The sequence below is a fragment of the Salvelinus namaycush genome, chromosome 8, assembly GCF_016432855.1.
Source record: "Salvelinus namaycush isolate Seneca chromosome 8, SaNama_1.0, whole genome shotgun sequence".
Lineage (NCBI taxonomy): Eukaryota > Metazoa > Chordata > Actinopteri > Salmoniformes > Salmonidae > Salvelinus > Salvelinus namaycush.
In genome coordinates, this window is record NC_052314.1 from 2836019 (window position 1) to 2849369 (window position 13351).

General features: G+C 42.0%; 1 protein-coding gene across 1 annotated transcript; it reads left to right on the forward strand.

Moving 5' to 3' along the window:
• Positions 1 to 2918: 2918 nt before the first annotated feature.
• On the forward strand, positions 2919 to 11756 carry LOC120052283 (tripartite motif-containing protein 16-like). The gene is made up of 6 exons (XM_038999112.1): positions 2919 to 3565; positions 3982 to 4077; positions 9959 to 10192; positions 10577 to 10736; positions 10862 to 10921; positions 11158 to 11756. The coding sequence occupies exons 1-6, from the start codon at positions 2969 to 2971 to the stop codon at positions 11670 to 11672; spliced, it is 1662 nt and encodes a 553-aa protein (XP_038855040.1). The 5' UTR covers positions 2919 to 2968; the 3' UTR covers positions 11673 to 11756.
• The last annotated feature ends 1595 nt before the right edge of the window (positions 11757 to 13351 follow it).

Here is a 13351-nt window from a genome sequence, read left to right on the forward strand (position 1 = left end):
TAGATACTAGTCATGCTGGTGTAGTCTATAGCTGAGCTGGTTAAACTGTAGTAGGGTCCACATAGATACTAGTCATGCTGGTGTAGTCTATAGCTGAGCTGGTTAAACTGTTATGATTTAAAATTCAATACATTCATATTGTTTTAATCTTGTGCATTTCCATGAATCATGATGTGTGGTGTTGATGTATATTGGTTGTCATTCAGAACCATTGATATGTTTTCTCAGTTGGTTCTCTGTCTCTATGTAATTCACTTCAGTATCATTGAACAGTTTAGAGGCTCGGCCCTAATTGATGTGTTTTCTGTCAGCTGGAGCTGCATGGAAAATGGTCCAGGAACAAAAGGACAATTCAGGACTAGTCAGCCCACTACAAGCTGGTATCACTTACTTTCTACTAAACTATATGGTCTGGTTTCCCAGACACAGATTAATCCTAGTCCTAGAATAAAAAGTATGTTCAATGTAGATGTCCAGGAAACCGGCCCTAAATTTGGCATCTTTCATCCTCCCATACTGCTCAGTCAAGCAACATTAAACCTGTCCAGCAGGTGGTGCTATTGACCAAACAATTAAACCAGCAGATATCTTGACTTGCCACTCAGTATATCAGTAATGTTCAGAATAGTACTTTAATATCATTGGAGATTGATGGTCTTTTTAATCCGCTATCCAGAGTCAGGAACAGATGAAGTTAGGTCTGCTACTGTTCAGTGATTAAATATGATTTATGGTGATGGGAAATAAAAAATACAACACTAAACTTCATCTAGTAATAGTTTTCCTTTGTTATTTATTCCAAGGTGTGTCTTTAACTTGTAAATGGATTGTGTGGAGGTGAGCTAGTGGTGTGTCTGATAGAATAGAATGTAAAGGGAGGATGGGAGGGGAAATGGGCAGATATATCAGACAGATGAGGAAGAGAAAGATTTTCCTACAGGAGTTAGTGTCTCTGTTCCAAATAGCTCCCTGTTCCCTGCGTAGTGCACTAGGTTTCTTTAGACCAGATCTAAAGTAGTGTTCTAGATGTTAGATTGTTTCTCCCTGTCATTACAACATGACAATATGGTCATGACTTTAGTGGTGTCCTCCTCTTTGTTGTTATTGTTATTTTGTTATGTGTGTTGTCAGGTTGTTCCTCTGTGTTCCTAATTGAAAATCCATTAACAATGAATCACAAACTAATGATATTCCAGTTGTGTTTAGACAACTTCATGTCTGACATCCCCCAGTTCTGTTCAGACCTATTGAACTGGGTCACATTCTAAATGGTGACTTGTATTGATAGTCCATACTGGACCTAACTGTGGTTTTGAAGAGGCACCAGGTATCTATGAAACACATTTACCTGGTGCCTTTGAGAAACAACGACCAGGTGAAACAACTGCAGGCTGAGTATTTTATTATTAATGTGGCGGCAGGTAGTCTAGTGGTTAGAGCGTTGGGCCAGTAACCAAAAGGTTGCTAGATTGAATCCCTAAGCTGACAATGTAAAAATCTGTCGTTCTTCCCCTGAACAAGGCAGTTAACCCACTGTTCCTAGGCCATCATTGTAAATAAGAATTTGTTAACTGACTTGCCTAGCTAAATAAAGGTTAAAAAAAAACATTATTCATGTACATGCTACTTCACAATATCATATTGGAACTATGCTGTAAAAACAACGAAGCAAAATATATTTTTAGACGTACAACTGAATGCGTTCTACTGAAATGTGTCTTTCGCATTTAACCCAACACCTCTGAATCAGAGAGGTGCAGAGGGCTGCCTTAATCTACGTCCACGGCGCCCGTGACCCAGAGTGGTTGAACTCTGTATATGGGTCACAGTGAGGACAATCACCTTGTACCTTGACCTGAACACTGATAGCAGCAACAACCACAGCAGAGAAGTTGGCTGTGTCTACAACTGTCACAATAGATAGACAGACAGGTTGTTTACTATGACTGGATGAAGGGATGCAGTGTTGAAGGCTTCCTTTAGGTCTCCTGGTCTCTTGGGATTTAAACTGTGAATACAGAGAGATAGTCCTAACCATTCAATCAATGTACACAACAAACAGTCATCATTAACACTCTACTGAGTGGACCATATGGATATAATATATTATCATAGAATATGATACAATATAATATAAAGACTAGAATAGAATAAGGGTTTTGACATGAAATCACAGCCAGATGTTTTGACTTGACAGTGTGTCTCTATACCTCTCAGTCTCTGAAGACACCCAGCCATGGTTAGGATTATTAGAGAAGCTTTTCTGACTGAAAGACAGTTTCATTTCATCTGGTTTCAGAAGTAATGTATTGTATATGTTCATAACTCCATCTACCTATAAGATGTGGGGGGATCTGTATGACTAAGAAGAGATACAAAGAACTCTGATTGTAAAACGTCTTATATGTTTAGTCCTAGATATGTCTAGGGTTACTGCTGTATGTAGTACCTCTAACCCTGACCCTAGACCTAACAGTAATAACCACACTGTAATGTAAAGTATTACCTCATTCTCAATGATCAGTCAATACATACAGTATTCATTTCACCTACAGTACGTTGTATCAATGTCAAGTCCCCCCTCATTACAACCACTTATTAATTATTATAGACACTTATAATCAGTGTTATAACACATAAGTGTATTATAAGGCATTATAAAGGTCATTAAAATAATTATAATATGTACTTCATAGAAACTGTTACACTTAAAATATTCTAACAACTCACATTTGTTGGATTTATTCCATATTAAGGGCCCTAACCTAGGAACTAAACTCTTTGTCTCCTTCTTGACGTTGCATGCAGTTCTCTCTCCCTCCCTTCCTCTAACTTCTCAGTCCCGCCCTCTAACCCCACCCCTCTGGCAGAACCAGGAAGTCCCTCCCCCTCCCTCAAACTATGTTCTGAGAAAATAAAACTAATCTGAGTCTGTCGTCTGTCTGTGTGAGAGTGAACAACCGTCCAAATGGCTCAGCAGGGAGTTCTGCTGGACCAGGACCAGTTCTGTTGTTCTGTCTGTCTGGATCTACTGAAGGAGCCGGTCACTACTGCCTGTGGACACAATTACTGTAGAATCTGTATTGAGGGCTGCTGGGATCAGGATGTTCTGAAAGGGGTCTATAGCTGTCCTCAGTGCAGACAGACCTTCACTCCAAGGCCCACTCTGAGGAAAAATAACATGTTGGCTGAGCTGGTGGAGAAACTGAAGAAGACAGGACTCCAGGCTGCTCCCCCTCCTGCTCTGTGCTATGCTGGACCTGGAGATGTGGCGTGTGATTTTTGCACTGGGACCAGAAAGCGGAAAGCCCTCATGTCCTGTCTGGCGTGTCTGGCCTCTTACTGTGAGACTCACCTCCAACCTCACTATGAATCTCCTGCTTTCAAGAAGCACAAGCTGGTCAAAGCCACCGCACAACTACAGGAGAAGATCTGCTCTCATCATGACAAACTGCTGGAGGTTTACTGTCGTACCGATCAGCAGTGTATCTGTTATCTGTGTACAATGGATGAACATAAAGGCCATGATACAGTGTCAGCTGCAGCAGAGAGGACTGAGAAACAGGTAAGACCAGAACAACTTGTTGGTGACTGTCTGATAAACAAAGAATTAATGATACAGAAGGAACTAAGACTGTTTGAATATGAGATCATTCAAATGAAATCGATCCTCAGTTGAACAAAAATGAACACAACCTTGAGTATATAGATATGTTAACCCAGATTCTCCAAATGTATCACCAGTTTCTAAAGTCAAAAAGTATTATCATTCTGAATGCCTTTTTTTGAGTCCAAAGTTCAGTACCTTGATATATGTAGGCCTACCATTAAAAACTATAATCATTCACACAGCAACATAATATCATATTGGAAAGGGACTTCCTCAATATTTTAGACCTTCCTTTCTATGTCACATTACTATACTATTGATCTACTGGACTAATAAAGCTTGATAGCTCATTGAAGAGTGATTCTCCACAGAGGCAGCTGGTGATGAGTCAGCAGAAGATCCAGCAGAGATTCCAGGAGAGAGAGAAGGAGCTGAAGGAGCTCCAACAGGCTGTGGAGTCTTTCAAGGTGAGTATTGTTGACCAGAGGAGACACACCAGTTCACTTCTCTCCTCCAGTCAGAAAGAGAGAGGAGAGGGGCCCCTCTTCAATCCCACTGACCCCACTATGTCTGGACCCCTTTCAGACAATAGACTGCTTAATGTAACCGACGGGATATGAACCTAGGTCTACTGCGGGAGAACCCAACGTCTTGACTGTTACACCAAGAGGACATATTGGGCTGAGGGCAGACACTGTTTTTGAAGTCGCAGGCGGGGCTACCTCATCACATAACCTTGAGTAACCATGACCGACTCATGTCCCCTATACATTAACATGGAGCTCTCTCTCTCAATTCAAATCAATTCAAAGGGCTTTCTTTCCATGGGAAACATATGTTTACATTGCCAAAGCAAGATAAATAGATAATAAATAAAAGTGAAATAAACAATCATGAACAGTAAACATTACACTAAAAATGTTTCAAAGGAATAGAGATATTGGAGGAGGTGAAATGGAAATGAATGAGGGAGAGTTAAGTGAGGTAGAAGGTGTGGAGAAGAGCTCAGAACCAGAGCCTGGCATCAATGGACATGATAAAGAAGAATCTGGTGCAGTAGGAGTTACATTGTTGGAGAAAGTGGATCCATACCTTTTGGCAGATCCATTTGTGATCCATTTGTGGTTTCAGGGTGGGTGGGAAAGGAGTTGGGTGCAGTTGAATCAGTGAAGGTAACCTGTAGTGGAGTTGTGATATTTGTTTGTTTCTTCTGACCAGAGGGAGTGGGTGCTACGTGTCACGCAACTTGGGTCAAGATCTGTTTCTTGCTTTGCTCTCAGGAACAGGACACCATTGAAAGGAGTGATTTCTGGGTGATTTCTGGGGTAGTGTTAAGTGTGGAGGTGGAGCAATTGAAGTTGAAGTTGAAGATTCCAGGTGTTTGTGATGCCCGCGGTTTGGTGTGACGCAGACCCGGTGGTGATCGTGGTGAAACAGTTGAGTCACTGTCAGTCCTTTTGAGTTTTGAGTCGACAAAGTCATGTTAGGATATATCAGTTATCCTGTTAGAGTCTTTGTGTTGAATCCACTGAGCTGTTTCAGGTGCAACGTTTATGGTCAAGTTGCAGCAGTTTGTAGGAGGGAGATTCCAAGATGTGGGAAGTGTGCAGGAGGTCATGGGATAGAGGTTTGTGTAGTTTCGGTGGATAAAGTTGTGTGTCAACTGTAGGGGTGTCCATGTTGCTGGGGATCAGAAGTGTCTGGTGAGAGAGAGGTGGATAGAGTCAGAGTAGTGCAGAAGGTGTTATATGCTGAGGCAGTGAAGAAAGTAGAGGAGGATGGGTCAAGGGTGAGGGATCCTGAGAGGATCCCTGTGAGTAGTAGATCTGTGCCAGCAGAGGGATAGGCCAACGAGTGATATATGCTTCAGTAAGGTTAGCTTCTTAGCGTTCATAGCAATGGTTATCAACTGTACCGCAGAAATGGAACCTAAATCACAGAAAATAGATGTTGTGGTGACAGCTGCAGAGAAGTATTTGGTCATACGAGATTTGACTTCAGAAGAGTTCCAGGGTGTGTTGAGTGGTGGTGTCCCGTCCTCCCAGGTCGTTGGCATGGTGCAGGAGCAGATAGGGTCAAAGTAGTGGAATGGGGTAGTGGGTTTTTAATGAGTGTAGGGTTAGTTGGAAGGATTTTTTCTGGTATTATTATTATTATTATTATTTATTAAATGTTCATTTTGTATCACAAAGTAAAATAGATTTATATTATAGTGCAGTTGGGGGCGTAAATTCAACATATTGGATGCCAACAGCCGTTAAGCTTCAAAGAAGAAGAAACCTTATATTATGTCTATGTACAGTGTTGTAATGATGTCTCTCTCTCTCTCATTCCATCACTTTCATGGTAGTTGGTTGTGTGGGTCTCTGGTTATGAATGGGGTGCTGACAGACAATTGTTGATGGATATTTATAGAGCTCTGATCAGGACGACAATTGATTACGGGTGTATAGTTTATGGAACAGCAGCAAAGACTTGTCTTCAGAAGCTGGACAGAATCCACTATATAGCTTTAAGGATATGTATTGGTGCATTTAAATCAACATCTGTATGTGTCTTACTAGTGGAGGCAGGTGAAATGCCTTTGGATATACAGCGTAATAAATTGTAATTAGCTTATTGGGTTGAAAGGCTGTGAGGTTGAGCATCCCACTGCTACTGTTCTAGATGACTGTGGGAATATACTAGTAGACAAGGCGGTGGTTTTGGTTGGACAGTTGGAAAGCTTGCTGATGAGAGTGGTTTGAGGGAGTTGGAGGTTGGCCCTTCTGTGGTGAGAGGGGATGTTCCTCCATGGTTACTCCCAGATCCTGTTGTTGATCTAACCTTGGTAGAGAAAAGGAAAGATTGGTCAGAAGTCAGTGATAAAGGGAAACTGGTTGACAATTACATTGGTAGAAGTTGTTGTGATTTTTTACCACTTTTTACAGACGCATCCAAGGACCCAGATAGTGGAGCACAGGAGCAGGCGTTTACGTTCCTGAATTTGATGTGCAGATATGTAGAAGACTAACAGATGAACTGTCAGTATAGTCAGTTGAACTGTTGGTGATAATAGTTGCCCTCCAGTGGGTTGAGGACGTACAACCTGTTAGAATTATAGTATGCTCAGATTCTCTGTCTGTATTGAATAGTTTATCATCTGGTAAATCTAATAGGAGTGACCTACTATTGGAGATATTAATGTTATTATGGAGAATTGAGGGAATGGGTGATAAGGAAGAGGTGGTGTTTACTCGATTGTGTTTAGGACATTGTACATTGAACTGGTCATTCCATCTGGTTGGCAGTGTCACGCGGGACTAGGTGGGTGAAGGAATCAGACGCAGAGAGTTCTACTGGGGTAAAGTGCTTTTTACTTATGCACACAAAAATGAGAAGCCCAAACATACAGGGTGCAGACAACAACGTGACAACCCAAAAACACAGGGTGCCAAGTAAAATAGAAAATAAATCCACCTCTACCTAAAACGCACACATGTAACATAAAGACAATCCCGCACAAAACAAGGGCGGGTCCACCTACTAAAAATAGGGAAGCTCATTAAACCAAACAACAGAAACACAGGTGAAACTAATTAGACAAAACAAACAGACAAACGAAAAAGGGATCGGTGGCGGCTAGTAGGACGGTGACGACAACCGCCGAGCACCACCCGAACAGGCTGGGGAGCCAACTTCGGCGGAAGTCGTGACAGGCAGCATGTGAATGGTTTGTGTCTGGAGGGTATGGTGAATGAAACGGTGGAGCATGTGTTGTTATATTGTTGTAAGTATGTTGAAGAGAGGGACAGATTGAAGTTTAGGGTCATTGAGGTTGGACGGGGTTGGGGGGGTTTGGAAGGGATTTTGGGGATGGGGGAGGGTCTATTAGAAGTTAGTAGGGCTATTTTTTTTTCTTCTCAGAAGTACTGAGTGAGGTCAGAGGATTTAGAAATGTTGTAAACCGTGATTGAACACACTCCAGCACAGTAGGTGGCGCCATGCCAGAATGAACAAGGCGGTGGTTGTGGTAATGAAAAAGGTGAGTCTTGTTGCCCGGCTAGTTACCAGTATGATTTTTGTGAGGGGTGTGTTGGTGCCGATTTCGACAAGAGTAGTGGTGTCTAATCTGCCTCCGTTTATTACGGACGAACAGATCCGTAAAGAGTTGGTTCGTTTTGGTAAATTTGCAAGTGGTTTTTGTTTTGTGTACTGTCAGCTAGGTGTCTCTTTTCGTAGGCAAGTGTTTGTTTACAAAATTTAAGGTTAAACAGGGGGAGGGGTGGTACACAGGGTTTGTTAGCACAGATAGTGTGGGGATTTAGGGCAGACAAGCGCTACCAGCCAGCAGCGGGGGCTAGGACTAGGCTGGACACTACATTTTTAACCACATTTACTGATAAAACTAGTTCATTGCATCCGCCAAGGAGCCCAGTTATATAATATTATCATATGTCCCAGCTGTTTGCCGTAGTTTTGAAGTAATTGCAAAAAAACAGGCCTTATTTTAGGTGATGTTTCACCCTGCCAGCTCCTATTAGTTGTATTGAAAAACAGGTCTTATTTTAGGTCATGTTTCACCATGCCAGCTCCTATTAGTTGTATTGAAAAACAGGTCTTATTTTAGGTCATGTTTCACCCTGCCAGCTCCTATTAGTTGTATTGAAAAACAGGTCTTATTTTAGGTGATGTTTCACCCTGCCAGCTCCTATTAGTTGTATTGAAAAACAGGTCTTATTTTAGGTGATGTTTCACCCTGCCAGCTCCTATTAGTTGTATTGAAAAAACAGGTCTTATTTTAGGTCATGTTTCACCCTGCAAAACAAACATTTATTGTGGACCTGGAGTTTCTGCTAAGCCTTCTGATCGAAACCAACAAAGGTAATGAAATATTTATAATATATTTTGTTGTTTATAGTGACGCTATCTGTGCAGCTGTGACATGCTAATTTGAGCGCCGTCTCAGATTATAGCGTGCAGTTATTTTTCCTTAAAGTTTTTTTTTAAATCTGACATTGCGGTTGCATTAAGGAGAGGTATATCTATAACTCAATGTGTATAACTTGTATTATCATCTACATTTATGATGAGTATTCATGTTGAAACGACGGGCTATGCAAAGTCACTTGATGTTTTTCCATTTAGTGATTCATGTAGCCTCAATGTAAACTCAGATTTTTTGATATAAATATGAATTGAATCAAACAAAACACGCATGTTTTGTGTAACATGAAGTCCTATGAGTGTCATCTGATGAAAATAATCGAAGGTTAGTGAATCATTTTATCTCTATTCTGGTTTTTGTGATGCTATCATTAGCTGGGAAAAATGCTATGATTATTTTTAGTTTTGTGGTGACCTAACATAATCGTTTGTAGTGCTTTCGCTGAAAAGCCTATTTGAAATCGGACAGTTTGGTGGGATTAACAACATGATTACCTTTAAAATGATATAAGACACATGTATGTTTGAGGAATTTTAATTATGAGATTTATGGTTTTTGAATTTGGCGCCCTGCACTTGGACTGGCTGTTGTCATATTGATCCCGATTTAGGGCTTGCAGCCATAAAAGGATTAAGAGTCTAAATCTGCCTAAAAAAAGGCGATTTAAAGATTGTTCAGCTAGTGAGTCATTTAGCAGAGGCAGGTTGCTGTAGTAACGGAGACTCCAGTGGGTAAGGGCTTGGTGGGCTCATCCCAGGAAATATTGCCTGTCATTGGGGAAGAGGCACTGATCAGGGAGGAAGTGCCAGGGGACAGACTGGGGAGGAGGAGGACGGTATTGTGCCAATGGAGGATGAAGGGGGGGGTCTGCGGAAGCGGAGGAGGAGGCCTTGTTTTCAAACGGCTCATTGGATCCAGAGCTGACAGCCAGTCAGGCGGAGGGCCCAGATACAGCCACCGAGGGGTGGTTAGGAAGAACTGGGAAGGAGTGTCACAAGTGGTGGTGCCGAGGATGACAAAGTGGAAGTGGCTCCTCTCCCAAGTGTCACACAGAGGGAGGGTGATGATCATCAACAACTTGGCAGCATCCTCCCTATGGCAGAAATTGGCCATTCTCAACCCCCCGGTGGTCTGCTTGTGGAACTGCAGAGCAACTTAGTGAATTCTTTTCTGGTCGGGGCGTCACTGGCTGAGGGCGGCGGTGCTGTACCTGCTTGTCCAGGAGGGGGACAAGGCCTGGTGGACCTGGAGAGCAGGGTGGCAGCATTCTGACTCAAAGCAGCAGAGAGGCTTCTGTACCTACTGTCTCTCTCTCTTTTTCTCTCTCTCTCTCTTTTTTCAACTGTCTGTTTCTCATTCTCTTTTTCTTCTGTTTTCCTCTCTCTCTCTCTCTCCCTCTCTCTAACTCTCTCTCTCTACAGCGCTCTGCACAGTCAGCAGTGGAGGACAGTGATCAGATCTTTACTGAGCTGATCCGCTCCATTGAGAGAAGGCGCTCTGAGGTGAAGGAGCTGATCAGAGCCCAAGAGAAGACTCAAGTGAGTCAAGCTGAAGGACTCCTGGAGCAACTGAAGCAGGAGATAGCTGAGCTGAGGAAGAGAAGCACTGAGCTGGAGCAGCTCTCACACACAGAGGATCACATCCATTTCCTCCAGGTAACTAAACTGCCTTGTTATGTGATATGAAATTAACTTAATGTGAAACTATTCATCGCAATCATTATGTTGTCCTGTCTGTCTCTCTCCATCTCTCTCTCTCTCTGTCTCTCTCTGTCTCTCTCTCTCTCTGTCTCTCTCTCTCTGTCTCTCTCTCTGTCTCTCTCTCCCGCTCGCTCTCTCTCTCTCCCGCTCTGTCTCTCTCTCTCTCTCCCACTCTGTCTCTCTCTCTCTCTCCCACTCTGTCTCTCTCTCTCTCTCCCACTCTGTCTCTCTCTCTCTCTCCCACTCTGTCTCTCTCCCTCACGCTCTCTGTCTCTCTCCCTCACGCTCTCTGTCTCTCTCCCTCCCGCTCTCGGTCTCTCTGTACCTCTCTCTCTCCAGAGTTATCAGTCTCTCTCCAGTATCAGTGTATCTTCAGACTTACCCAGCATCGTTGTCCGTCCTCTTCAGTACTTTGGAGATGTGAGTAAGACTGTGTCTGAACTGAGAGAGAAACTAGAAGACTTCCTTAAAGGAGAATGGACCAAGATCTCCACTACAGGTGTGTTGAAAATAATAAGAACATCAACTTTAGACCATTGAAAGTTCCCTACTAGTCATATACATGTGGAATATGGTATGATGATAACATTATCTCTCTCTGTCAATGTGTTTGTGTATCTGTAGTGAATATAGTGGATGTTGTACTGCCTCCAGAGCCCAAGACCAGAGAACAGTTGTTACAATGTGAGTCTCTTTATTGTGAAGTAACTAACAGTCTCTTTTTACTGACACTCCTAACAATCCCTCTAGAAATATATAGCAATAGTAGATCTAATCAAAGACTGGGTATCTATTTGACTCCTCATATTTCTCTGATTTGATCTCTGCTGTGCTCTAATCAAAGACAGGGTAGATACAGTATCTGACTTAACTTATTGTTCTAACTCCCCTCATTGGTCTCTGCTCTGCTCTTCTCCCAGATTCCTGTCAGCTCACACTGGACCCAAACACAGCACACACACACCTCTCTCTGTCTAAAGGGAACAAAAAGGTGAAATGCACAAGTCGAGTCCAACCATATCCTGATCATCCAGACAGATTCACCAACTACGAGCAGGTTCTGTGTAGAGAGGGTCTGTCTGGATGCTGTTACTGGGAGGTGAAGTGGAGTGGGGAGGATGTTGATACAGCAGTCTCATATAAAGACATCAGCAGAACAGGGACAGATGGTGCATTTGGATACAATAACAAGTCCTGGAGTTTACAGTGTTATCGTGGTGGTTATTGGTTCAGACACAATAATGTTGAGACTAAAGTATCAGGCCCTCAGTCCTCCAGAGTAGGAGTGTACCTGGATCACAAGGCAGGTACTCTGTCCTTCTACAGTGTCTCTGACACAATGACCCTCCTCCACAGAGTCCAGACCACATTCACTCAGTCCCTCTATCCTGGGTTTTGGCTCTGTTATAGTACTGCTAAGCTGGTTAAACTGTAGTAGGGTCCACATAGATACTAGTCATGCTGGTGTAGTCTATAGCTGAGCTGGTTAAACTGTAGTAGGTTCCACATAGATACTAGTCATGCTGGTGTAGTCTATAGCTGAGCTGGTTAAACTGTAGTAGGGTCCACATAGATACTAGTCATGCTGGTGTAGTCTATAGCTGAGCTGGTTAAACTGTAGTAGGGTCCACATAGATACTAGTCATGCTGGTGTAGTCTATAGCTGAGCTGGTTACACTGCAAAAATTGAAATCTAAGTAAGATTAAATATCTTAAATCTAGGCAATATCTGCTTGTTTTTTGTCTGACAAGATATTTCTTCTTACCAGGCAGTTTTTATGTTAGAGCATTTCACTTGTTTTAAGCTTGTCCATAATTATCTTAATAAGATAATGTAACTTGTTACTGAGATTGTATTACTGGTTCTGAGTAACTTAATGCTCGGAACTAGAATTACCAGAATTAAAAAGCTGTTTGATCAACACTGACAAGTACAAAACTGCTTTGTCTTCACATATTAAGAAAGTATAATGACCAAATGGAATTCACTGTTTTATTGTCAATCTTACACACAGGACAGTAATCATGTAGACAAAATACAGTACAGAACAAAGACAGTACACTTTTCATATTCGGGGTACACACTGAGACATTTGAACTGTTGTACAATTATATTACATCCCCAAGATGGTATTTGACTTGTACATAAGTTTGGCTCTTGTTGCTAATCGTGTAATGAGAGGTCAAATCAACCAGCTTTTCAGCATCCACTAACTCAGTGGCCTGTGCAAGGTGTGGGACCTCCACTAACTCAGTGGCCTGTGCAAGGTGTGGGACCTCCACTAACTCAGTGGCCTGTGCAAGGTGTGGGACCTCAACTTGATAAGCCATGACGTTTCTAACAAAGCGTATAGTTTGAAATGGTTAATATTCCAAACAATAAAGCCTAGAATCAACAAGAAATATGTTTTTGACAAGTCCAAATTCTGGCATATTACCATTCAGTACTTTGGCAAAGATCATAGATTTCTGAGATACATATTTATTACAATTTCTTACAAGCCATTTGACTGATACAGCATGGTTTACTTCATTGAAACCAAGGAAGTCCCTCAATTTTCCACATAAATATTGTAGATCTTTAACCTCTGATTCAGGCCCCATCTCCTTTTCATTTGAAACAAATGACTGCATTGAACTGTCAACATTTTGGCAGCTTACATATTTGGTTCTGATTGATCAAAGACTTGCAAATATTTTTTAAATGGAGCTTGGAAGCCCGTTGTTTAAAGAAACAATGTTTAGACTCAAACCACATACACATACGTCTAACCATTGGACCCAATGACTTTATCTGTGATGACAAATGTATCACATAATGCTGTTTAGGTGTAACGTTGAGGTCTGGAAAAAGCTCCTTCCAATGCTTCAAATGATTTTCAATGAGTAACTTCAACCTAGACACAGTCACAATGGAAAGAACAGGTGCAAATAATATCTGTACAATCTCTATTAGCTCAATTATCAGTTGTATATATGCATTGAATTCCTAACTCTCCAAAACAAATGGCAATATCCTTAGCAGGACAAGCAGATGCCTGTTTAAGTTTCCATTATTGACGTTAATGTACTAACAGACATTGGGGGATGTCTGATCTCTAATGTCTAGAGGGC

What these genes read in the sequence shown, in the direction of transcription:
- LOC120052283 (XM_038999112.1), top strand. Translation starts at nt 2,969, where the DNA reads ATGGCTCAGCAGGGAGTTCTGCTGGACCAGGACCAGTTCTGTTGTTCT. An exon ending in CAGAGAGGACTGAGAAACAG is followed by an intron (nt 3,566 to 3,981) that starts GTAAGACCAGAA and finishes GATTCTCCACAG; the next exon opens with AGGCAGCTGGTGATGAGTCA. An exon ending in CAGAGAACAGTTGTTACAAT is followed by an intron (nt 10,922 to 11,157) that starts GTGAGTCTCTTT and finishes CTCTTCTCCCAG; the next exon opens with ATTCCTGTCAGCTCACACTG.